At 35.8% G+C, this 27,815-nt stretch overlaps 2 protein-coding genes across 2 annotated transcripts in view; one reads left to right on the top strand and one right to left on the bottom strand.

The window, feature by feature from the left end:
• The window catches only part of LOC131064422 (nucleolar GTP-binding protein 1), a 184,686-nt gene extending 157,143 nt beyond the window's left edge, over positions 1–27,543 (top strand). The window contains exons 9-14 of the mRNA XM_057998564.2: positions 24,522–24,635; positions 24,747–24,818; positions 24,933–24,969; positions 26,508–26,620; positions 26,785–26,967; positions 27,071–27,543. Coding sequence (XP_057854547.2) covers positions 24,522–24,635; positions 24,747–24,818; positions 24,933–24,969; positions 26,508–26,620; positions 26,785–26,967; positions 27,071–27,190 — 639 coding nt within the window. The 3' untranslated portion in view covers positions 27,191–27,543. The remainder of the gene's footprint in view (positions 1–24,521; positions 24,636–24,746; positions 24,819–24,932; positions 24,970–26,507; positions 26,621–26,784; positions 26,968–27,070) is intronic.
• On the bottom strand, positions 14,874–16,435 carry LOC131874680 (uncharacterized). The gene is made up of 3 exons (XM_059218597.1): positions 15,695–16,435; positions 15,367–15,582; positions 14,874–15,264 (listed from the first exon to the last, which is right to left on the bottom strand). The coding sequence occupies exons 1-3, from the start codon at positions 16,329–16,331 to the stop codon at positions 15,020–15,022; spliced, it is 1,098 nt and encodes a 365-aa protein (XP_059074580.1). The 5' UTR covers positions 16,332–16,435; the 3' UTR covers positions 14,874–15,019.
• Positions 27,544–27,815: the final 272 nt, after the last annotated feature.

Below are 27,815 nucleotides of genomic sequence, written 5' to 3'. Positions count from 1 at the left end.
AACCAGCAATTATCCTTTCAATTATATCTTTTATGAAAAATCTGGTCTCCTTAGTTTAAATTAACACTGGCTGTTGAATATGGTGTTTGACTTACTTTGGTGTCCTTTTTTATAAGATCACACAACATTTTAATAAATTGGTCTGTCGAATATTAAATGGTATTGTGCATAAATTTGAAATGATGTTTTAGAAAATAGGCTTGGCTGTTCTTTGAGCTTAGTTTATTTGAAGAGCATGAGCCTTGGCTCTCTTTTTGCGATATTAATAGCTACCACAATACAGTTGCATCTTGCATCTTCTTGTGGCTGGGTACTTCAAGTGAATTGGTACATCCTCATAAATCCAAATGATGAAGGTTGGAAAGAATCATCGGTACATTTTATAAAATCTTTTAAATTACATTTTAAGAGAATACCTTCCACATAAAGGAGAATACAAAGGAGAATATAAAGGAGAATACCATATAAAGGAGAATACCTTCCACATCAGCCATTACGACCATAAAATTTGAAATGCAGTTGAATTTTAGAAAAAGATTTTTTTAACAATGTACATTAATATTTTATCAAGGGACATAGAGAAAGCTCATGACCATGAAGGAGAGCAAAAGGCAAAAAACAAAGTGATGGGATGGGGTTTGGGATAGACTAGCCTAGTCTATGCTCTTGGATCCTTTCCTTGGATCACCAGGTGTTCTAACCACACCCTAGGGTCTCTAGGACTTCCCCTGCTTGTGGAATCCCCTGACCTTGCCCAATCCACCCACCAACAAGTTGAAAAAAACTACTCCTAAGGTCTCACCTACTCATGAGATTCAAGAACCCTTACTTAGGCTAATAAGGGTTTGGCTTGCTCCACACCTTCCTAGGTCTTAGCAAGGATAGGCCAGGTCTAATACATGGTTTTTCCACCCATTCATGTGCCCCCAAGAGGTTTCAAGCTTTCAACCCCTTACCGATTTCACTATTTTGTGTTTTGCCTACAAAATAGGGCTACAAGGATTGTGACCAATTAGGCCTCCTACCCGGTCCTTTAGGGCTCCCTCTTGCAAACAATGCACTTGCTTGTGAAACTTCCTAAAAGACCTGCTATTCATTTAGCAAGGGCTCAAGGATTTTTCTGGTTTTAGGCCTCCAAGTATCTGTACACTGCCCTAAGTGGATTTTAAGGTTTTTAAGGGTTTTTAAGAGGGTTTTTAGGCCTGCCAGGGTCATAGTGTAGGTTTGGTGCTCTTGCCACCTTGTTTGGATTGGTGGAAGCTCCTCCTTCACACCAATGGTGCTTCACTCACCCCTCTACAACTCCTCCAAAGGGTGCCTCCTCCTCTGACCTTCCTTGCTCTCCAAGACCTCTGCAACTTAACCCTTCCTAGCCGGGCACTGTCTAGTCTCGCCTAGGAGTGGGTCTTCAAATGGCCTCCTTGCATTTTCAAGGGCCCTGCATGCTGTGAAGTATAGTATAGGGTCTGTACTCTCATTCCCCATGGTTTCATGGTGATTCCACAATGGGGAATGGAGTTATGAACCCATTGACACAAACCAATCCAAAACTGGACAGAGAGAAAGCAATTTACAAATTATTTACAAACACACCTCACTTACAAATCAAAACCTAATCTAAATGCTCAAAATGAAAGTGAATACACCATACAAGACACTCCACATAGTTTTGCATGAAAATCAATCCATTAACAATCTTCCTTTACTCCATTTGTGCCGACTGGCAACAAAATTGCAGTCACAATCAAGTCACTTTGCTTTGGCCGTACAATAACTGACATCCAACCCATTATCTTAGGGTTTGTAACTACTTATACTACCCTCTCCTCGGTCTGTGTGCCCATATTAGGGTTGTCCACGCCAAACTAAGGATTTTGGCCACTAGGTGGAAAAGTTGCTTGACAACTTTGAAAAGTTGTCATGCAACTTTTGCAACTTTTGAGCAACTTTCTCAATGTTGCTTTTCTTGACTCCTAGACCCACACCGGGCTACCCTAAAGACACCACCATGCTAAGAAGTACCCCTAAACACCTCAAAGGCACACATACCCTCTACCTTCAAGAAAATCTCAATCTTGACTTATGACCCTAGGACCTCAACTAGGACCCTAACTAGGACCAATGAGCACATGGCTCTTTATTTTATATACAATGGCTTCATAAAGAAGCAAGAACACAATCAAAACCAAATGGTGGGAGCCCTTTGAAGGGTGCTCCTACACCACAAAGTAAGCATTATGATATTTCACAAAGCGCTTCTTTGTACTTTTGAATTGGATGCAACAATTACTCTGCATGAGTAATATCTCTACAAAAAATAAAAGGATTGCAAAAAGGCCCAAGAGTGAACAGCCCGCATGTTATTTGTTATATCATGCTAGCTATTCATTCTTAGGTCTTTCCACAACTGTTTTCTTTTTTTGGACGTATTACCCATGCTTTGAAGCAAATAGACAAATAATGTGCTTCCAGGTCTTACAATGGTGTAGCTCCATGAACCCATTTGAAGAGGAATACCTAGCTTGCCGGTTCGGGTTCGAAGAACTAGTACGCTGGTACGGCAAAATTTTGAAAAGGGGTTTGGGTTCCTTAGTACAATAACATGTAAATTACACACACACACACACACATATATATGCAGCCTATAAACAACAAAACCAACATAAACTTGTAATCATATCATCATGATCATACCATAACAACATCATATACATCAAGTTTAATATCAAAATGATAAAATATTCAAGTATCATTGTTTCAACTTTCAACAATTTAAAGTTTGATCGTCAAATGGATTCTCTAATTCATCATCCTCATTCACCTCCTCCTCATCATTGACATTGACATTAGATGAATCAATGCCAATGCCAATGCCACTTACACTTGCACTTTAAGTTTGCTCGCTATAAGAGTCATCAAATGCAACAAGCTGAGAAGTGAAAGCATCCAAATCAGTATGTTATGGCTCTATATCCCACATCTTCGTTTCCCCTTGCTTGTAGTCATGTTGCTTGTGTGAAATGAGCCAAGTTAATGTTTTAAAACTAACTTTTAGGGTTATATTTTAATTTTTTATGTGGTGGAATTAAAAAAAAATTAAATTTTGCAAAAATGAAACCAGTTTTGGGCTGTCAGACCCCTGGGTTCGACGTGGTCCGAACCTGTGAACTGCATTGGACCAGAACCCCGAACCAGGACCAGACCGGACTAGACCAGTCAGTACCAGGGGTCTAGAGGGCCGAACCCGATAACTCAAAGGAATACGCAATATCTCATAAACTCTTAAAAGCATATAGTTCATAGGTGACATAGATTGTTTTTGGTATGGAAGATAGGGAGATGTACCACTTTGCTATTTTAAAATAAATTTGGAGACATGCTTTAGGACCAACATACCCACACACATAGATGTTTGTGTGTGTCATTGTTTAAAATATCTATGATTACTTGTAGGACTTGTGAGTAATTGTGAGTAAAAAATGATGCCGACTAACTTGTAGAAAAACTTGGCATGAGTACTCGCCAAAAATCGCCACGATTCCAATTGAAAAAATCACTTAAACCTATTAAAGAATTGCTTGATGCATGACTTAGGATTTGACTTGGCTAAATAAAAGTGATAAAATGTGGACATGATTTCATTTGGCATTAAAATTATCATTTGTTAGACATTGTGACTGCAAGGGATTCACTATTTTAGATGCCTTGAAATGAACAATGTGTGAGTCATCCCATGAATGCTTAAAAATAAATACATTCCAAATTTAAATAATATGGATTTCTCCTTTATCATACAAACTGAATGTGTTATCACTAATACCTATCAATAGTTGTTACTTGTTATTAATGGTTGATCATTGAACAACCTTTATCTCCCCATTTTTGGGTTCACTTTCATTGCAATTAGCTTTGACCATCTCAATGAGTGTTAGCCTTGTTAGAATGGTTATCTTATTTGATGTTGCCAATGAGCTTAGATGGTCTAGAGGACTCATATGACACTTTTCAAAGTTATTCTCAGCTTTTGTGTGCTATTCAAGTTTCTCGGAGATTTGCCATTTGGTCGGGTCCAATTCTCATTAGTCATCATCAATATCACTCTAGTGTAGTCAGATTTTGATTTTGACACTTTTTGACAGTTTCTACAACTTGGGTGTTATATTGAGCTAATATATTAATTATTTACGAAAGTTGCTTAATTTTATTAAAATAATCAAAAAGTACCTTAGTATAGTAGCTAGTTGGAATGAGAATTAAAAGTTCCAAATGCTGGATGCTTAACAAAGTGACTAAAGTGCTCGAAATAATTAAATATTGAAATAAATCACTTTTTGGAATAATAAGACTTATTTAATTTATGAAGTGATTTTATATTATATTTTTTGGAAAGTTCTTGGGATGGTTATAAAAGAAGGTTGGGGGTCTCATTTGAAATAAACAGAAGATTCAAAAGCTTGTTTATTTTATTTGCGGAGATTCATAGATTTGTATTTGTGGCCAAACTCTTACTAGCGGGATGCAAACCACAATGTTTTCCTGAAGTTGAGGGATAAAAACCTTCTATCTTCATTAGAGCGGTTCCATGTAGGGATTGATAGAGTGCTGAAGGTTTTGGTAGGGATAAAAACCCGCATTCATGGGTGCGAATTCAACGTGGATCTAGGTAGGGTTTCACATTTGTGCTAAAAGAGATTTACAGGTTTGCATTTGGAATTTAACAATTGGGATTTTCAGAAATTTATGAATTCTTTGTTAAAGATAAATTTTTGAGTTTATAAGGGTTGAAGTGTGGCAATGAAAATCTTGAATGCCTTGGTAGTGGAAAGTATTACTTGTATGTTTGATTGAGTCATAGTGGATGCTTGGGAATTTCAATTTATGAGCTATTAATATAATATTCTTGTTGGACTGAACTGAGTGCTGCTGTTAATGCCTTTTGGAGAACATTTTATGTGATTATCTTGTATGGGTGATTCAGGAAGTTATTGCATGGAGTTTCTTGTTTTGTGTGGGACGTGGAGTCCCCTTCTAGCTACTAATACCTACACAACTTGGGAGCTAACTGTTGAAGTGTTTTTTTTTGAGGGTGTGGGAACTATAGATTGGACGTGACCTATCCATTGCAAGTCAAAATAGAGGTAAGTTCAGCATCCATGCTCCTTGACTGAGTACAATCTGGGTTTAGGGTAACAATGTTTTTTGATGAGCACAATTATATTGAGAGGAGGGGGGGTGTGAATCTGTATAATACAATCTTTTACTTTTTTCACTTAAGAGTCACAATAACATCAATTGCACAATAAGAACAAGTAGTACACAAGAACACACGACTTATGTGGAAACCCTTACGGGAGAAAACCACGACAAAATGTTGCTTATATAACCTTGTCCTACAAACTTTGTAGGGACCAACCCACAGGAGTCACCAATCCCCTCAATTCGTAGACACCAACCTACTAGAGACACCAATCCCCTCGATTCTCGTAGGCACCAACACCCACTACTAAGCACCAACTTAGCAAGAGACACCAATCTCTCCTTTAGGAAGCACCAACTATAATAACCCCGCCAATTTGTTTTTGATTTTTTCAACAAGATTACAATGCAAACACAATAACCCGTTAAGGTTAGAGAAATAAGCCAAAACAACTGAAAGGGAACCCTTCCGCCTTTTGTTCACCGAGAGCCCAATTTGGGAGGGTGAGAGCATACGGTGTTCCGGGGATCGTTAGCACCATAAACTGAATTGAAATTACAATGCACAGGCGGCAAGCCAGCCCCTTCTGCTTATTCAACAGGGATAGAAACTAAACTACTTGGTGGTGAACCAGCCAAGGAAACAACAAGGAAATTCAACACAATCACTCTACCGCTTATGCAGCGGGAGGACTTATACAAAACTATCACTCTACCGCATATTTCAGCAGGAGGACAATACATAAAACTATCACTCTATCGCATATTTCAGCGGGAGGACAAGATCACTCAACCACTTACTCAGTGGGAGGACAAAAGCTACCAACTGAAATTACAAACACTAAAGCAGCCAACCAGCCTCTTCCACTTATGCAGTGGGGATTACAATGAGCACTTCAAGTTCAATAATAGAGGTTAGTACTACTAACCAATGATACGAGGATGATTACAATGAAGTACTACTAGCTTACAACAATAAACTATAGCTGATTTCAAGCCACAAACATAAAATAACAAGTTCGATATAAAATACCAGCAACTCCAGAACTGGACCAGCAACACTGAAAAGCTCACAACTCACTCCAATCCACTCTAAATCACACCAAATCTGAAACAAATGAAATTAAAAACATAGGCGATCAATCTCAAACCTCAAACCAGCAACATGGAAGCTTCAATAGTGATGCACACAACCCGAGGCACCTCCCAAATGGTATGACCTGCTGTAGATTTCGACTTGCAACCAAAAATCAGAATCACCACGTCTTAATTTGCAAATTGGTGAGTTATATTGCCCAGGAAGTACGGTTGGATAGAGCCAATACCCAAAATGCAATGATCAACAAGCAGGGAGATATGAATGAAACAATGCTTCAGCCACCACGTCCAGCAGCAAACAAACTCTCCAAATCCACACAAAACACAATCCACAGGAAACAACCAAGCAATCCAACAAAATCAAACCACAGCTAGGAGTGATGTCTCACACTCGAAACTACAAAGGATACTCTAGGAGGTTTTTAGCCTCGAAGAAGTCTGGAGTCATTCCGACAGCATAACAGTGTAAATTCTCTGGATGATCAAAATGAGAGCCCAAGGCTCTTATTTATAACATTTTCACTCCCCAAATTCAAATTCAACTCCACCCAAATTCCCCCCAAATCAAATTACATTTCATCTTGCATCAAAAAATGGCGTTGCATTTCACTTCACCACACCCTCATGTGTTTGGCGTCCCCTCCTAGGCAAGAAGTTCGATTTTTCCCTTGGTGAATAACTTGCAATACAAAATGCAATAAACACATGAAATATGCCTCCTTTTTCTAACGCTACTAACTTAGGAAAATAACAATATTAATGGCAGATACCTATCTTTTCCCTAAGTTGCCCACAATAAAATTAATCAATAATAAAATAATTAAATATTAAACCTTAGGATAAGGAAATAATATTTAATTTAATAACTTATGACTCCAATATTGATTATCATCAAAATCAAGGGTGAAGCTAAGCAATGAAAACCACTGAATTGCATTGGATCAAGACCCTGTCCAAGATTGCCAAAAATAGCAATGCTCAAACTGCCACTTACTAAAAATAGTAAGTCATGAAATACTACTCCGAAAAGCATGATCTTCACACCCAAAGAAAGAGATTGGAAATCTCGGTAAAACTATACCATATAGTCAGCCAAACCCTAACTTACTAAAAATAGTAAGTTCACACTTCACCGTAGAATTAAATGCATGTTATGCCACCCCGAAGTTACTGAAAAACCCAGAAGGAAACCATAAACAGAACTGAAGAATTCCTTCCTGACAAACCCTAAAAAGCTCATGCAGAACTCCACAAAAGTAGGAAACCCTAATTCTCCTTTCCAAATAGCCTACGGGTCTCCGGAATAGGCCATTGGATCACTGAATGAAACATCACTGAGAAGGGGACATTACAGCAACTTTCAAACAAAACTCCACCTTATGAATGTTGCTTCTACAACGGATGATGGAGAATTCAATCTTTTCAACAATTATAGTGTTCTTTGCAAATGTGCTGCAACTTTTGCTCCAAATCTGCAATAATTCTCCTCTGTAGATCTACTATTATCACCTTAAGATATTCTCTTCAAATCTGCAATAATTCTCCTCTGTAGATCTACTATTATCACCTTAAGATATTCTCTTCAAATCTGCAATAATTCTCTTCTTAGTTCTGCAATAACTTCCTCAGAAATCTGCCTTATATATTTTCTTCATACAAGTGTGTTGGTGTTTATATGATAGATCTTCTAATCTCCGCACACTTTTCTTCTATTTCTCCACATACTTCTTATTCCATTTATATCTTCATATTTGTATGAAGAGATACACCCTTTTGGAAGAAAATGACCCTTCAAATTGTGATGACTACTCTTAAATAATAATTGCGGTCTCTTCAAACTTGATCACTACTTTTTGTTAATGACAACCTTATACTCATTTGTTGGCCTCGTTAACTAATAACTACTGTAACTATATTAGTAGGTGTCTTTATTTTTTAATTACTTTTAGTCGTGAATGATTAGTTGATATATTTATGTCTTTGAACATCTCTTAAAAATGTTGGCTAGTATTAGCTTTAGATGACTTTGTCTTGGGTGCCAATATGGATAGGTTGGCGAGCATATGAAGGTAATTTAAATTTACATTTATTTTCATCTTGAATGCTAATGAAGGGAGGTCGGCTAGAAATGAATAAGATATCAATTTAAATTATTTTGTATAAGACTTAGGCACCAATATGGAGTATAGGCCTGTTGATGGTGTTTTTATGCACTATGCAACACAAAATGAAATACTCATTATTCTATCCTATCTTGAACAAAGACTCCCCATATGCTAAATTGTGTGATCAAATGGGACGACTCCAAGGTTCCAGATGTCAGGTCTTGACGTGCTCTTGGATAGACTTAGTTGTTTGATATGATATTGCTGGAATCACAAGGTGGACTTATGTTGAATCTTGAATGCTTGAATGTCGTTGGAACGTGGAATTTCACTTAACTTAAAAAAAAAGAGCAAAAGAGATAGGGTTGAGAAAGCTAATCTAATCCTAGGAATGTAAGAGTGATGGATAGTCTTTGATGAAACTGAATTAAGCTTTGTTTTGACATGTAGCGAACATCTCCACAAGGCTAGTGTGATCTTCTAGGGACAGCTAATGATTTTCAAATCACCACCACAAGCATAGATACCCTCAAGGTGAAGCATATGAATGAAGGAGTGATAATTGAAGTTAAGCTTGGCTAAGATGGATCCAGTTGACTACGCAAGGCACTTTACAATCAGCAAGGTGTTAGTAGTATGGATGTACGAATTTCACCATTGATCATGCACAAAGTTCTTCCATTCATCTAAACAACATGGAAATAAATGAGTAGAGACCACGCAAATTGTTGAATCAACATATGAATGTGACCATATCTTCAATGGAGTTTACATGCTTCTTACAACAAAGTCTTGGCAACAATCTTTGCCTTCTCTTCCTACTCTATTCTAACTATTTGCTTGTTATCTAACTTCTAACTATTGATCTACTAACTATTAACCTTTACAAATGAAGAAGTGGAGCCTTATATAGTGCTCTCATTACAATGAGTGACTCAGATTGATTCGCAATCAATGGCCAAGATCGAAAGATTGAAACCCTAATTAGGGTTTGTTAAACCCATACAAAGCATTTAATGCTTGACCAATGACAAAAGTACAATATAATGGACACGTCCTTTGAATATTCGACCAATAGATGATGAGGGTAGGTACATTGGACTTTGTGCCCACATGTGGTGGTTATCGTCCTTGATGGATGAGTTAGGTACATTGAATCTAGATGCCCTAGCTTAGAATGACGTGATTGGATAAGTGATGACTGGATGCCACTGTTGCTAGCTCGATCTTTGTAACTCATCACAAGTGTATGATTGTAATTCTTCTTGATCATCTCACTTTTCATCTTCTTGTTTGGGAATTCCACCTTAGTGCTGCATTTGATGTAGACCTTGTGATGCTTATGCTTGATCCTTCCTTCTTTCCTTGAATGCATTGACCCTCATTGTATAATATTATATTCTTCATGTGGTGGAAATCCTTCATTCCAAGCTTGGAGTCTTCTTGTGCCCCCTTAATGTAGATGACTCCTACTCTTGCCTTATAGTCTATGATGATGATGATCCCATCAGCTGCATTGTATGAGCTTGAGACTTGAAGTGTTGCAATGTCTTCCTTGGGCCCTTGTCTTTGCTTATGTGGTGAAATCTTGATGTTGTATGTGAGCTGACGTTCCTTCCATACCTTGAAGTCTTGACCCTCTTCACATTCTTTTGTATGTTCATCCCCCTTGCATCAAATCTGGAAACAAACATAATTTGAATCAAAACATTGTAAAAACTAAAAAGTACTTAATCAAGCTTCCTACTGCCTTCTCTAAATCTGGAAATGAATTTTCTTACCATGGAAACATCTGATTTAAGTCTGATATCTCTCCTTTTGACTTAATTCTCATCAATTTGAGTCTGATTTGTGTCTCAGGCCTGATTTATGTTTGATTTCTCACTTTTCTGTGCCTGATTTGATAGGTTTCAGGTCTGGGACAGGCCTGATTTGCATTGGTTTCAAGGTGGCAAAGGAGGTGGAAGTGGAAGTGGAAGGAAATTCACACTTTTGCTTGGGTACTGGAAGTGATTATGCCTTAGGTCACACTTTTGGGGGGTGACAGGAAGTAACAAATGCTTAGTTTGTGGATTGGAGGCCTCATCGGAAGTGAAAATCCTTAGTTTGTGGATTGGAGAGCTCACAAGAAGTGAAAATCCTTAGTTTGTGGATTTGGGCCTTCATTGGAAGCGAACAATCCTTAGTTCATGGATTTGAGGCATCAAAGGAAGTCCCATTCCTTAGCTCGTGGATTGGAGGCTTTATTGGAAATGTTAATGCTTAGTTTGCTGATTGGAGGGGCGATCGGAAGTGAAAATCCTTAGTTTGTGGATTGGAGGCCTCATCAGAAGTGAAAATCCTTAGGTCGTGGATTTGGGCCTTCATTGGAATTGATCAGTCCTTTCCTGACTTGCTATCAATTAAGCTTGCAACATCTTCTTAACAACGCACTTATCAAGATCATTATCTCATTTCAAACAATGCAATGCACAAAGATTAGTTCGCTGATTTGAGGGGTCAAAGGAAGTCCCAAGGCTTAGTTTGTGCTTTTGATGCCTCACTGGAAGTCTTAGTTCGTGCTTTTGGGGCCTCATCAAAAGTCTTCATTCCTTAGGTTGTGCTTTTTAGGCTTCACTAGAAGTGACCTCAAAATGTCAACTTTGATAACTTAATCATTTCTCCTTGAGCCCTTTTCATGATGATTCAGACTTCTAGCCTATCCTTCCAAGCATTGAAAACAATTTGCCTTAGCCAAATTTCAGCACTTCATCTCTGATTTTGCAAGCAAAAGATGATCAAATGGAATGTTCATCATGAAATGCTCACTTCGTAAGCCTTGAGAACTAACTAACCTCACTTCATCCTAATGAGAGAGACTTGACTTGATTACCTCCTAGCCACCTTAGACATCGCACCTCTTACAAGTGAAAGGCTAATAGCTAAAGAGCCTACAACTAACCTAGAAAGCAAAAAAGTGGGGCTCCCCATTTGCAATGGGGCGATGCGTGAATATGTCACAACAAGGCCAACACTTAGAAATGATTAGTGGCCTTCAGCCATTAGATGATTTTGTGCATCTTCTTCAACTCTCTTCTATTTCCTTTGACATCAATGTCAATATTCTAACAGTCTCCCCCTTTGTCATTGATGGCAACATAATTGCCCCCCTTTCTTAGCCTCTCCCCCTTTGACATTGATGACAAAGGGATGTAACATACTTTTCTCCTTCATGATGTGATTCTCCCTCTTTTCTGTAATGCTCCCCTTTTTGTAAGGCTTCCTTATTGTAACATTTCCTCTTGACATCAATGCATCATTCTTCCTTTTCCTATAACTCTCCCAAAGAATCTTCATTAGGTGTTTTGTCACTCTTCTCCATGGAGCTAAAAGATAATCCATTGATTAGCTTCCCCTAAATTTGTGCTTCTTCTCATCAACTTAATGATACTTCTTCTGTATGAAGTGCGGTTTGTATGAACATAGATTTTTCTTTGTTCTCATTATCTTGTTCTTGCCTCTTCTTCCAAAATTTTGTAGGTTTTTTTTTGCTTACCCATGGTTTCCTTTTTCTTGTTCTGTTTAGATTCTATAAGACAACTTCTACAAAATCTTGCTTTATGCCCATAGTTGTTGCATTTATAGCATATGACATTATAATCTACTAAACGGATCAAATGAGTTAAATTTTCTATTTGCCCACCCATAAGAACTTCTCTTTATGTGCCAACCATAATTATATCTCACATGTGTTCTACAATTTCTTGACTTATGACCAAACTGATTGCATGAAAATCAGTAGCCATACAAAGAATGTTGAAACCTGGTCATACATGCCTGCATTGGAGGAATGGACTTCCTGTATTTGTCCTTGTTAACCTTAGGAGGAGTGCTTGGTTTCTGTGGGACTTGAGTTTTCTTGCTTCCTTCATTTCTGATAGCACTTTTGAGGGCATCTTCATAGCTTTTTGTCTTTCCCTTATTTATCTTTTTTGAGGGTTGTGTAGCTTTTGAACTTTTACCTTCCTCATAGCCAATACCAGTCTTATTGTAAATTGGCCTTTGGCTACTGATAATATCATCTAACATTTCCGTACTTTCTCATTCTTTGAGCTTTTGTTTTCTCCAATTCCTTCCTCAAGGTAACAATTTCGGACTCCAGTTTTTCACTTTTTTCTTCATTTACTTATAATTGAATTCTTGCTTCGTCCTCCATTCATTTTTCTTCTTCAGGTTGTATTCTAAGTCAATGCTAAGTTTTGGGGATTCCTCAAGGCCTTGAGATAATTTTGCTTTGGAATCATCATCTTCTCTTTTAGATTGATGGGTTTGCAGTTTTAGCTCCATGTTCTTTTTTTTGAGCTTTTTGATTTCACTAAGGGCACATATGAGCTCTTTCAAATTAACCTTTCCTTTGTAATGTCCCCATTTGGGATATACCTTAATTTAGTCCTGAGACAACAATTCCAACTTAAGGTAGAATTGTAATGCTTTTATAAATAAATAAAATATCAAATCTGAAGACATTTCATTATAATATTTAACTAAATTTTAACAATAGTTTGGAAGATGAAACTTATCTTGATAGCTTTCTCTGCTATCTTCTTGAAGTATATGCCAAAGTATATTGTCAAACAATATTCTGATATGATCCTTGATGATGCTATAGCTACGATATAATGGAGGTTGCCTTTGATCGTTCAAGATTGACTTTACATTCCAGAGGCTTATGCAAAATAAAGTCTGATGAAACAAAGGTAAATCTGAATATACAGTAGATCGTTTGTCTTATGCTAAACTGGATTATGACTGATGTAAAATCAGCATCAATCTGATAAAGATAGTGTTGACCTCAATATCAACCACTATGTAATAAAGAATTGGATTATTAGATAACTACGTATGATTATCTTTTCCTGAAATTCTGAGGTAGTATCTGATTTATATGTACACGAAAGTAATGTTGATCTGTATCAAGATCTGTTCGCTGCTCCTGAGTAATATCGTTGCAACCATGCATAAACTTGATTATAGATCTGCCTATATAGGACACTGCTGTTCCTGATTTATGTTTTTAAGATCATGCATTAACTAGTTTATGTCTACCTACTATAGGCTTTACAACTTATCTGCTTTGTCTGCTGGAAATATCTATACGAATGCAGTCTGACGTCAAGCTCCTTTTGATTTATACATTAGAATTGTATGCTTCTATATTCCGATCTGCTCTGCTCGATGGAGCCTATCTCCTATGAGGTAACCCCCCCAATATCAATCCTTCTTATTCTCCCTTTATATCCCCTCATGCCTTTTGGAAAGAGGCGACTTTACAAATGGAGGCATTTATTCAAAGGGAGGCATCCTTTCTTTTTTGTAAATTGTATCTTCTCATAACCTTTGCTCCACTTAATTATAATCACTGCATTGGAAGTATTATGTACAAGATAGTGTATGGTTTGCTAATACTTAATTTCACTTGTCTAGAATCACACCTTTGTAAATGAATTACTAATTGTGTTAGTTTGTATTCCCATCTGATGTAGCAACCTGTGTAATGCTGACTTGTACCATCTCTTGACTTTTACTTGTCTTGGTTTATTCATAAGTACCGTTCTTATAATGAATTTTCTGCCTTCATGATCGCTGGATATGTCTTGGTCACACTTCTTTTTTATTTATTTCTGGATATCTACATTGGTCGTTGTCATCCAAGGATGATTGAAGGAAGATCGCTTGTCATTGCTGAGGGAAGATCACTTGTTAGATGATCGCTTCTCTCCTTCTTCACTCAACCAACAAATGTTTAATCAACTCTATGTTAGGCCTTAACGACCAAATCACTGCCTTTGATGTCCACACCTTTTAATATAGATCTTTCCATGAATCGTATCATTTCACTTTGTCTTTTTCACTGCTTTTTTGTAAACAAGACAAATGTGTAATGCCCCCTAATCACCATTTTCTCATGCATCCATGTCTTGGTATTTCTTCTGCTTAACTGAGTACTTTAGTTGGATTAAGAATATAAAATCTTCACTGCTTGATGTTCTCTCATGACCAGTCCTTAGTAGTTGTTTGAATGGTCAACCTTCAATAGTTATGCCCTTCACATGAAGCGGTTCCTCCCAGCAGTCGTTTCTTATCATTTGATCGGTCTTCTTTCATTTGTTGTAGATAATCAAGAAGTCAAACAAAAGATTAAAGTTTAAACCATAGAAACAATAATCGTTTGGGGAATTAATCGGCAAAACAAAAGTATAAGATTTTTTCAAAAAATCGGGAAAAAATCGGGAAAAAATCGGGAAAAAATCGGGAAAAAATCGGATATACAAAAAAACATAAAAAATTGCAGAAAAACAATCAAAAACTACTTTTTTAATATATTTTAGGGTATTTCCATGGCATAGAGATATTGTAGGCAAATAAAATAGACACTTGAAAACATGAATTGCAAGAAATAGATTTTCGTTGCTTATATTCATATCACTGATTACGTTCCACAAAATATACTACACCATAAATAATATCTAGATGGTGATAGATGTCAAAATGTCAATTACAATATAGTTTGTGACTTTGAACAAAGTCAACCTGTAAATTAAGTACAAAATTCCAAAATCTCAAATGTAGGCAATGACATGCTAGAGGGCAGGAGGCCCTGATGATGAAGCTCCTGGGCAAGAGCCTGTCCTAATTCCTTCAACCCATTCAGGACGAAAGTTGGCTTGCCTCATGATATCAAAATCTTCAGACACAAGCGGACGATCAGCAACAACATAATCATCATCAACATCATCATCATCATCATCAACATCATCAGCAGCAATCAACTCGCACTCTGGATATATCTCATCGAGGTCAATTGGCAAGCATTCCTCAATAGTTCCTGATTTTGCCCATGTAGAAATTAGTGTTTCCCTTACAAATGAAAAATCAATGAATAGTGAATACAATTCAAAAAACTGCAACTATATATTAATATTCTCACCTTGAGCTTTCCTTATCTTCAAGCGGAGGTTGTGATGAACAAATACCAAGTCATTCAGCCGTTGTTGTGATAGGCGGTTGCGTTTCTTAGAATGTATGTGTTCAAACACACTCCAATTACGCTCACAAGCTGATGAGCTACATGGTTGGCTCAAAATACGCACCGCCATCCACCTTAAATTTGGTATTTCATCTCCAAAAGAAGCCCACCATGCAGCTGAAAAACACATTATATGGAGATGATATTGTAAGACTAAGAATATCTTATAATCTTAACAAACTTAGTGGTTGGCAAAATAAAGAGATTGTCAAAAGTTTATAGAGTCTACCTGGTTGAATTGTCTTTCTGCTTTGTATAGCAGCCCTAGAAGAGAGAAAGCCCTTAGCATGCTTGTACATTTCCAGCTCTATCGTAGCCGCATCAAATTTTTCCAAGTCAGGAAACATTTTTTCCATGCACTTGAAGAAGCCTTGTTTGATCTCAGCATCAATTTCTAGGAAGTCAGTCTTATAGAATAACAGAGGATTGAGAAAATATCCTGCAGCATGGAGAGGAGTGTGCATTTGTCCATCCCATCTCCTATCAATTATGTCCCACAACGGCATATACTTATCCCTGTTATTTTCCAGCTTACTCTTTATCACCTCCTTGGCCCTATCCATGGCCTCATACACATATCCCATGGGGGGTTTATCTCCATCCACTAGTCTCAAGATTTTTACTAAAGGCTCTGAAAATTCTACAATTTGTTCAATAGATTCCCAAAATGTGGTAGAATACATATACTCTGCCACTGCTATGCCATTTGCTTGAGTTGTGAAACTAGACTCCATCCACTCAGCTGAAACAAACATTCGCCTCAAATTACCTTTTTGTTCACATAATGTTTGTAATGCAAGGAAATATGTTGCAAATCTTGTCACTCCTGGTCGAACTAGCTCCTTGCCACCTGTGAAAGAGCGCATTATAGCCAAAACCCTTGTGTGATTATAAATAAATTTGGTAACCTTGTGAGCTTTCTGAAATGCCGCCTTAACCCATTCAATTTTTCCAATGTCCTCTAGGGTTAGATCAATGTGCTGCACATGGTGTAAAAAACATGGAAGGATATTTATCTGTCAGAAGTCTCCCTGCAGCAACACAAGCAGCAGCATTGTCTGTGATAAATTGAACCACATTTTGTGGCCCTACATCTGTAACTACCACGTCATACATCTCAAACAATGCATTTGTGGATTTCATCATATTAGATGCATCCACAGATTTCAAAAAAACAGTGCCAATCTCACAAGAGACAAGGAAGTTAATGAGAGTTCGGTTCCTTCTATCTGTCCAACCATCTGACATGATGCTGCAACCAGTTCTAGCCCACTGCAATCGATGTTGTTTAACAACATCTTGAACATCCTCTACTGCATCTTTCAGCATACCAACCCTTAATGATTCACAAGATGGGGCTTGAAACCCAGGACCTACAGCTGCAATAGCATCTATCATGGGTTGCCAATATGGATTTCTGGAAGCATGAAATGCCGTGTGAGAGGAGTACCAATAATTAGCAATTGCCTTCTTTGCTTGTTCAGTGACAGTTTTCCTCCATCCTGTACTCTCCAAAGTGGTTTGTGATCCTGCTGTGGTACGAGGTTGGAAGAAAGCATTAGTGTTTCCTCCACCTGTGTTTGGTCCACGTGCTATAGAATTATGTGTCGACCCAGATTCCTTGAAACTCCCATCTTCACCATCCTCCTCACCCAAATGGTTCATCCTGGGATCTGCAGAACTAGAACCTAGTTCAACCCCAATTCTTGCCTTTTTGGCCTTACTCTCAGCAATCCCGTCAAGAGATTGCTTTGCCTGATACGAGACATCTGCAGGGCATGCCTTGCATATCACGGTGTTATTTCCTCGTTCTTTGGACAAATGCCATTTGAAACGATAAATTCCACCACTGATCTCTTCTAGACACCAATTGCACTTGACCTTCGTGCTACCCGGAACTGCTGTGCAATGTGTCCATGCAAAGTCTTTTTGACGCGGCATTATCAAGAATCAGATCTGTAAAAACATTACACTCAATCTTAAACTTTTGAGGGATATACAGTTAAATTTAATATACTGCTAAATATATACAGTTACTAAATTTAATATACTGAAAATTTATACAGTATATTAAATTTAACTGTATATATTTAATAGTATATTAAATTTAATATACTGTTAAATATATACAGTTAAATTTAAAATACTGTTAAATATATACTAAATTTAACTGTATATATTTAACAGTATATTAAATTTAACTGTATATAAATATATACAGTTAAATTTAATATACTGTTAAATATATACAGTAAATAAATTTAATATACTGAAAATATATACTAATAAATTTATACAGTATATTAAATTTAACTGTATATATTTAACAGTATATTAAATTTAATATACTGTTAAATATATACAGTTAAATTTGATATACTGTTAAATATATACTAATAAATTTAACAATTAAATTTTAACAGCATGTTAATATACGTAACAGTTAAGTTTAATGTAACAGTATATTAAATTTAAAAGTTAAATTTAATATACTGTTAAATATAATTCTATAAAACAAACTAATAAATTAAATTAAACTATATTTATTATATAGTTTAACTTTAACTGTTAAATTTATTAGACAATATACAATATATTTAATAGTTAATATTTAACTATTAAATATACTGTATATTGTATAATAAATTTAACAGTTAAATTATTAAACAGTATATTTAAATTTTAATATATTGTTAAATATATTTAACTGTTAAATTTAATAAAACAGTATATTAAATTTAATTGTTAAATTTAACAGTATATTTAACAGTTAAATTTAATATACTGTTAAAACAAACTAAGAAATTAAATAAAGTTTAAACTAAGAAATTAAATAAAACGAACATAATATTAAATAAAATCTATAAAAACAAAATTTGTAAAACAAAAATTTAACTGTAAATACCCTACCTGGAAGGCTTGATGAATGCAGTGATGGCGCGCTAAACTGTAAGAAACAGTCCGGCTTGGTGATCTCCTTCTCGGACAATCAATCTCGGAAAATCGGAAGCCCGAATAATTACGAACGGACTTCAAATTTCCCACCTGCAAACTTTGGACGAAAAACAATAGGGAGGCGGCGTCCATTTGTAGATTTTTTTCCGAAACTTTTGCACCTTTTTCATGTTTTTAGGGTTTTCGTGCAAATAATTGCGATTTTTATTTTTTCCGATTAATACCTGTCGATTAATCGGGCTTAATCGCGTTTAAACGGGAAAAAATCGTTGACCCGCGGTCAACGCGTATTTGGCGATTTTTTCGGGGAAAAAAACGCGACCCTCTGCGATTCCCGATTAATCGCGATCGATCGCGATTTTTTCCCGATCATTGTTTCACTGGTTTAAACTACTATCCCTTTGATTAATTGAAACCATGAGTGTGGCGGATGTGTTTCATAGTTCAATGGTTTGCCCTTTCATATCGTTTTCGAGTCTTCTTAGGGACAGCCATTAAAGTCATTGATATATATATATATATATATATTATATATTTTCCTTAGCTTATTCTAAAGGAAGCACAATAGTATTCGAGTGAGAATAATATTTAAAATATGGTGTTTTCATGTTTATTAATGAGAGGGATATTACATCCTTCATCTTCATCATATTCTCCTTCTGAATCAACTTCCCAATCTAGTTCAGTATTCTCTTCCCCTTCTAACTCTTCTCTTTTTTTCATTTTTTAAGGTATCATCTTTTGACTCTATTGCCATGAATGGAAATTCTTCATTATCATGGAAAAAGATGCTCTCTTTGGAAGAACTACTTTCCTTCTTGGAGTAGAGGCTCTTATTTTGTTTGTGAAAATTCTTCTTTCTCTCATTTTTACCATGAGTATGGCTCTTTTTGTATTGATAATATTTGCTATCTTTCTCCATGCTACGGTCTTCGTCATCCTCGCTACTTGCATGAGCATTTGGCAGCAAGATGTCCTACCTTTCCACAATTGAAGCATTTGAAAGGCAACTAGATTGATGATCAAGAAAAATGCACTCTTTTGTTATGTTCTTTGCTGGACTTGTGGGATCACCTTGTGATAGCCATTGGAAGCACAACAACTACTTTTAAGATGGAGGATGTGGTTGCTTCATTGTTATTCGGAGAGATGCGAAGGAAATCTTCTCAGATGGCTAAGGAGGCCTTGGTTGCTCGTGGTAGAACAATGGAGAAAGGTAAAAAGAAGGACAAGAAGGGTAAATCCGAGTCTCTAGAGAGATCAAAGTCTCCTGTAAAAAGTCCAAGTTGAAATGTTGGAACTGCAACAAATCTGGTCATTTCCGAAAAGAGTGCAAGGAGGAGAAGAGAAAGAAAGGTAAAAAGATTTCTTTGATTCTGACTCTTATAAATCCTCTCATGATGAAGTAGATGCTTTTGTCACAGGCTTGGCAACACATGAATTTGAAGATATGTGGTTGATAGATTCAGGTGCCTCTTTCCACATGACCTCTCACAGAGGTTGGTTTTCAAAGTACAAGAGTTTGATGGGAAGGTGTATTTGGGTGATGACTCTCACTTGAAGGTTGTTGGCCGTGGAAGAGTTAAGATCCGATTCCCTAATGGCAGAGTGAAGGGGATCAATGGTGTCTTGCATAGCTCTGGTTTGGCACGGAACCTACTTTCAATTAGCAAGTTGAGTGATGTGATTGTGCAGGTTGTTTTCTCGAGTTGTGGATGTAAGATGACAAGAGGCTCTATGGTGCTTGCTAAAGGTGTTCGGATTGGCACCTTGTATAAGTTGGATGCATGCATGGTTCAGTGCAATAGCGCTTTTGTGAAGTCCAAGAAAAGGGCTTTGGATTCTTCATCCTCACCATCAAATCAAGTAGAAAAGAAGACTGTTGCTTCTGCATCTTATGGTCGTGCTTTCTGGGTACTTAAGGATGCAAATGCTTTGGAGATCTTTTTGCCAGTGAGCATAGAAAAATTGTTTGACAACACCAAGAAGCCAATTAACGAAATCAAGCCAACCAAGCTAATCAGTGGATTCCTTGAGCCCATTGTGATTTGTGTTTGGCATTCCCAACTAAACCTTGGGAAGTTGTGTATATTAGGTTAACTGTTAAATAGACAGTAGACCCCTTGGTATATTAGGATCCTTGGCTGAGTTTGGTGGGAGATCTGAGATGTCACTATCTGCCATGGGAGTTCCATGGATTATGAATTTTACTTCCACTTAACTTGATGCTGCTCATCTTGGTAATTTGGGAGCCATTGTAGGTGGAACAGAAAATGGATGATGGTTTTATTCCTTGTTTAGAATATTTGGTGGGATATTGAAAATTTAATGCTCATTTCCTTTTAGATTGAGATAATTTAAAACTAGTGTTTCTCTGAGTTTCTGGGATTGCACAAATTTGCAAACCCACCTAGTGTCCTAAAAATGCAGAAGTTGGTCTGCATATACAAATATTTAAATTTGAATTTTTAAATGATCTTTTTGCTTTTCACTTATTATCATTTATCTTCCTCAGCTGTGCTGATCAAGTTGTAACAAAGAATTTTTTTTGGATTGGAATTGGGTTTTGATAGAGATAATATTCAGACTATTACATATATTGAGACAGATGCCAATTTGGCCAAGCCACTTCATATTAATAAGAATGAGTAAGACTCTTCCACTCTCTCTTGCTTAAAAAAATATTGTTTCTTGTCAATATTTGTTCAACATATTCACAATTTATATCTATAAGATCTTTGTTTAACTGGACCTGGTTGTAGAACTAATGGTATTGTTTACATAAAATGGATTAAGTACACTTATCTTAATGCTAGGCTGTAACACCCAATTTTTATCTTCTTTCTACCATATGGTTCTATCTTTAGCTCTTGTATTCTTGATTCTGTGCCTTAAGTATTCTTTTAATCTCCAAGATTTGGAGTAATGCTTTTTTTTTTTTAATCAATAGGTGGTAATCCATCTGTGTATTAAAATACTGAAAAAGTTTTGCAAGTTTGGACTTCGGGCAAAACAGCAAAAAGCTATTAAAACATAAATACAGTAACTGACTACAAGCATTCATTAGAGCTCAGTAGAACGGGATTCAACTGGTCATCTTCAAGTGGTGGTGGCATATTAGGATCCGAATCACTAGTGCAGGAGTAATGCTCTTCTTTATCCTCTTATCTTTTATTTATTTTTATTCTTTTTCGACAATTGCCTCTTTTCCCCTAATGTCTCCTATGTAGTTAATTTGGGCGTACAAAAGCAGAAACATATTTAATGTAAATGTTGAATCATTTTTGTGCTAAGTTTGTTAACACTTTACTTTTTATTCTTTGCCGTCATAGTAGCAAAGTGATGTGTCTCCCACCCCTTGGGATGCGTCTTGGATATTGGAATGCCTCTCCCATACCAACATGGGTATGAAAACATCTCCAATAACAGGAGATGTCTTGGCAGCATCTCCAGGCATCTCAGCTCCAAAGAAAGCCTAAATTGTGATGTATACCCCCAAAAAATCTAAACATTAAATAATGAAAACATGTCTCTGTTAATGTGATTTACAACCATTGATGGATTCTGCACACGTTTTTATTTCCAAGATTTTTAGATTCTTTGCATCACTTGTGTCTTGACTTTTTTGAGCTTTCCATGAGGCATGAATATTTGGGACTGCATTTCCCGAGAGTCTGCTCCACTCTATATTTCTTGTGAATTGTGAATCCACTCCATACACTGAGTTTAAATTTCAAATTTTTAATATTAAAATGGAAACCTTAAACGTTTGTTTGTTACATTTAGAGCAAAATAATATTATCATTATATATTTGAAACTTTAAAGCATGTTACATTATACTTTGCCTTTATATTAAAACTTTTGGTATCTCATGAGTGGGCATCAAACATTATAAATTTGAATATTAAAAAGGGAGTCCCATAGTTGGCAGATTCAGACTCAGCAAAACTTGGCAGACCCAAAATTTGTAACTCGACAAAGACTTGGGAAAAACTCGGCAAAAACTCAGCAACTTAAAAAAAATTTAAATTTCTTGAAAAAGACATTTTTTTTACAAAATTTAGTGAAATATAGCCAATGAATCCATATATGAGTACAAAAGTATTTTCTATTAAATTTGATTCATTTGAATAATTGAGTACAAAATTGCATCATCATTTGCCTCTGAAAATCATCATCATAATTCATAAATTGCTTATGACAAATTTTACATCTTCCTCTTCCCTACTCTAGTGAAAACATGAGGAGAGGTTCTAATCCTTGCACTCCGTTGCAGCTCCTTGCTCGATATTGAAGGCTGTGTTTGTGGCTCTGACTTGACCAAAGCAATGGCCACTTTGATTTGTTGCCTACCTTTCTTGTGCAAAGCTGAATGTTGTGTTGTATTTTATGATAATAATGGCATTTGAGTCTTTGATACTGATAGTATGATACTTTGGATTTGACAATAACTCGGCTTGCCTAAATTTTCTTAAAAACTCTAGATTTGGCAAAAATTAAAGGAAAAACTTGGCAATTTTATTGAACATTTTAAAATATATAATTTTTTAATTTTTTTTTTAGATAACACATTATTAAATTTGTAGAACATATTATTGATTTCCAGCATAATTCATATATAAATCAAAATTAGATTTTAATACATATCATAGGCCCCAATGGGGTTGAGGGGTAGTGCCTTTCATTGGGAGTTTGGGGGTGTTGCCCCCAGTGGGGTTGAGTAGCAATGCCCCCAACGGGATCAAGGGGCAGTGCCCCTTGTCAGGGTCTGGGGGCAACACAAACCTTCATGGTGCGCACCAGCCTCACAATTTTATTGCTTAAGAGCAAAATTAAGAGTTTGGCACTTTTCTCTTAAAACACTAAAAAATTATATTAATTTTTAGCAAATTAAAAAACAGACATAATCACTCTTAATTTTATATAAAAATATATATCACATATTTTACAAATTCATTCCATATTTTTCAAATAACCTAACAAAATTCTAAAAATTATAATTTAAATTATATAATGCATGATATTAATTAAGAAAATACATGATAAAAATATATTAAAAAATAAGCAACTGTTTATCTTATCTATAAACATCAACATCCTCTGCAATATCTTTGTCTATAAACATTAACAACTCAATTAAAATTCTGCACTGTTGCATGCCCTAAATCAGTGATTTTTTTAAACAGCGGGTGAAAATAATTGTTATAAGGATTTCAAAGAGTTTTCAATTTGCCATTGCATACCCTAAATCAGTGATTTTTTAAAATTGTGAGTGATTTTGGCAATTTTATTTTTTTAAATAACAATTTTTTCAAGCTACTTTTGGGTTTTTCATGGTAAAATCACTGAGAGTTTTTGCAAATCCCGTCGGCGAATAATACGGTGAGTAATTTTGCCAGGCTTGCTGGCTTGTGAGTACTCGGTGAGTTGTGCAACCTCAAATATTATTTATATATTTGACATTTTTTATTTTAATTTGTAATATAATTTTTGACATCTCCAAGTACTGGTCTTCTATTTTTTCAAAAATGATGTTCCAGTAATAGTACTAGTCCCTTGTATCTACACTTTGTTAGGCCCCTGGCTGTTTCTCTTCCAGCCAAACCCCATTCCTCCTTCATGTACTAGTTGTTGCAATAAAACTACAGATGATTGTCCATCTTTGACAAGCCTTCAATCCTTGGATCTATTTCATTTTGTTAAAAACTGATTTGCATTTTTAGTTGGTTGCCTCCATGCATCCATTTGCACGCCATAGTTTTGATGTTTCTTCGGCTGTTCATTAATGCTGTCAATTCTGCCATGTCTGTGCCCTTCTCAATCAACATTTCAAGGTAAGAAGTTTATCTTTGTATAACCATTGTGAGAGCCTTGTTCTGATCCAACCTCCATTGATCTGTGGCATGGCGTTAAAGTTTTTTTAGCAGATATTTGTGTTCTTGGTTCTTTTCTTTAATTCATGTTGTTTCTGGTCTCACTCTGCCCATTGGTCTCCACATTCATTTGCCCTTACATTAAACTGTTTGGATTTTTATTATTTCAGTCTAGAAGAAAGTCCTTAGCAATATTTACATCCATTATTTTGAATTGTATATCTCAGACTTTGCGAGCAATGCCAGTTGTGGATCTTGAAACACCCACTCTCTGCCTTGTTGGAGCTCCAAATGTGGGAAAGTCTTCTTTAGTTAGGATTCTTTCAACAGGGAAGCCTGAGGTGTTTATTCTTCAAACCAAAGCAGATCCAGTATACAGTATTTTATTTTTTGAGGATTGGTTGTTTACTTTGCAGAGCCATTAATTGTTTACTTTGAACTGAGTATTTCAGGTTTGCAACTATCCCTTTACAACAAGAGGCATTCTAATGGGCCACATCACCATAAATTATGAACGTTTCCAGGTATATAGATAGTGGATGGTAATTATGCATGTTGTATTTGAAGTTTATTGAGATACATGTGTATTATTGCACTGTAATTGTCTTATTAGTTTAAAAATCTTTGGTTTATTACAGGTGACTGATACACCAGGACTGCTAAGGAGATCTGATGGTATGGTTAAAAATTGTGTTCTTATTTTTTTGTAGCTATTTCTGTTTGATATTTCTAAGCATTATGTTAACCGTCCATTATTAACATAGAATGGTTGCCACAGCATTTAAGGAGTCAAGCAATGACATATCTCTAATTTATAAATTGCAACTACTCGGCATTATTAGTAGTTATTCATGAAAGGATAATTGCGCGTTGTTCACATTATTTATGTATTTTATCCACCATGGCAACATTACGTTGGGTCTATATCAAGCAATAGAAATTTGAAAAGTGTGTGATATAAGAAGTTTTCCCTTTCTCATAATACTCAAGGAGCTCAGCGATTCTAGTCATTATATCATTAAGAACTCTTTAAAGTTATATTATAACTCATTTTGACAAAGGAATGATAAAATGTTTGCCAGAAAGGGAAACACCAAATTAATCTTTTGATCATTCAACTCAAGATCAAAATTTTAAAACAAAGCAATAGAGACCCCAGGGGACTCTGATTGGCTTTTGCAGAAATTGAATTGACTTCTCTAAATCCACCCTCATATCTTAGATCTTTTATTGGAGAAGGAAGATGAGCATAAGCAAATAAGAGCTTAGTTCATACAAATCTTTTATGAGTGGCCAATGAACTGTAACAGTTATATGACAAAAGCAAGGTGGAAGACAATCACACAGCCCAATGCCAGCCCACATTCATAGCCATTTCAAAATCAAGGAAGGCGAGAATAACCATGCATTGCAACAGATAACAGCAAAAAGTAACAAAGAATGTGGATTATTGGGTAATGTCTATTTAGAAGATGTAATATAATCAGATGGAGGACTGTGTTGAATGAACAATAAAGAGGGGTTCCTAGTGTGTGCACATGTCATTCATGTCTGCATACGTTTTGCATGAGCATAAAATGGAGTGGACCAAACATGATTAATGTAGCACTCTACTTATTGGGAAAATGTGCCCAAACATAGCTGGTTGGGACTTGTATAGGAGCTTGTTCTGGTAGACCAATGTGAGCGTGTATTGCATAACCATGTTATTGCTCAAATTGGTCATATCGAAAGTACATTGCTGTGGATGGCATTATGCTTGAAATTAATGCTGCTTATTACTTCTTATGCTAGGTTAATATGTGAGACTTAAAACTGCGGTTTTCTTCTAATCTTTTTGTAGAATTGACAGCTCTTGATGAACACGAAATATAGAGAAAAAAGTTAGCGGAATGCAATCCCAAACTTAATAAGTGAGAAGGTTTCAATGTTGTCAAAATATCAACATCCTGTGCTCTTTGGGAAACTTTTCGTATAGATTTCTTCTGTTATTAGGAATTAGAATTCTCATTGTCTAACATTGAGTGATATTGTTTTGAGTGAGTGATATTAGAAGATGGGGTATGCAGAAATTGGTTGCAATACATGGCAAATTAGTGCGAGAAAATCAAGATTCTCGTTTACCTTTCTAATTTTGATATAGTTGTGCCCAGTATGAATATAGTTGTGTAAATCTGTTTTAGCAATTGGAAAAATAATTGTTCCAAGTGCAGGTGAAAGAAACAATTTGGAGAAGTTGACACTTGCTGCTTTATCCCATCTACCGTCAGCAGTACTGTTTGTTCATGATCTTTCCGGTGATTGTGGGACATCTGTTTCTGATCAGGTTTGTGATTTTCATGGTCGATTTGCTTGAGGTGTATGAGAATTTATTTTCCAGTTTTATTTAAATTTACCCAGTTATTGCTCATGGTCCATTCTAGTTGCTGGTGCTAGATAGTTTGTTTCGTACTTTTACTAACCTGTTCATGATAATGTTAATGAGTGCAGTTTCTGCTTTACAATGAAATGAGGGAAAGATTTGGGAATCGATTATGGATGGATGTTGTTTCCAAGGCTGATTTGTTATCAAATTCTTCAAGTGCTTCTTATACCACGGAGAACAATTACAAGTTAGTTGGACCAGAGGGGTCTCTTCACGTCTCTATCAAGACCAACCAAGGAATTAATGAGGTAGTTTAATTTTTTCATAATCCTGTTTTAGCATGAAATGCCTAGTCAGGCAAGGTGTCGAACGCTTGATGAAGTTGCTGTTTTGTTTGTTTTAAATTTGCAGCTTAAACAAAAAGTCCATGAAGTTCTTCTATGCGAGTTATCCAAAACTAAAAGCATGCCACCAAATTATCGCGATGGAGGAGATGACATCTCAGAAGCAATTGGTTTACATTCAAGATAGTCCCACTGGTTGTCCATAAAGCATGGTTGACGGTCTTGTTTTTGTGCTCATGTATTTCACAGTATTAATGGCGTTATATCTTACATGTATAAGATATTGTACAAAAGTTATATGTAAGCAAATTGCATCGCATAAACTTTAAATCATATAAATTTGTAAATGAATTAGTTAACGATGACGATTCCTTTCACTTTTAAAAGTTATTCAATATCTTTATCTTTATTTTATATAGATAGGAGGATGTATCAGCTGTGTGGTCCATTGCTCTAATTAATTACAATGTCTGACTATGAATTGATAAGAATCATCTGTCTTTAAAACTCTATTTAAAATATATTGAGAGATATTCATTTTGAGGAGTCTATTTTAAATTAATTTATTAGTTCCTGCCAAAGACAGGATATGTATGCATTCATTGCATTCAATTTTTCAATTTAGTCAACCAATCACATCATAAAATTAATTTTTTTAATAAAATTTCTATAGTTTAAACTTATTTTATATTTTACATGATTATATAAATATCATACAATTGGTCTATATCACAAACTCACTGTAAAATTTAATTTATAATTTTAATTTTTTATATTACATATTTCATTTCATCAATCAAATCAAATCAAAT

Source organism: Cryptomeria japonica, chromosome 1 (genome assembly GCF_030272615.1).
Source record: "Cryptomeria japonica chromosome 1, Sugi_1.0, whole genome shotgun sequence".
NCBI classification, from domain to species: Eukaryota; Viridiplantae; Streptophyta; class Pinopsida; order Cupressales; family Cupressaceae; genus Cryptomeria; species Cryptomeria japonica.
This window is presented reverse-complemented; position numbering and strand designations above follow the sequence as displayed.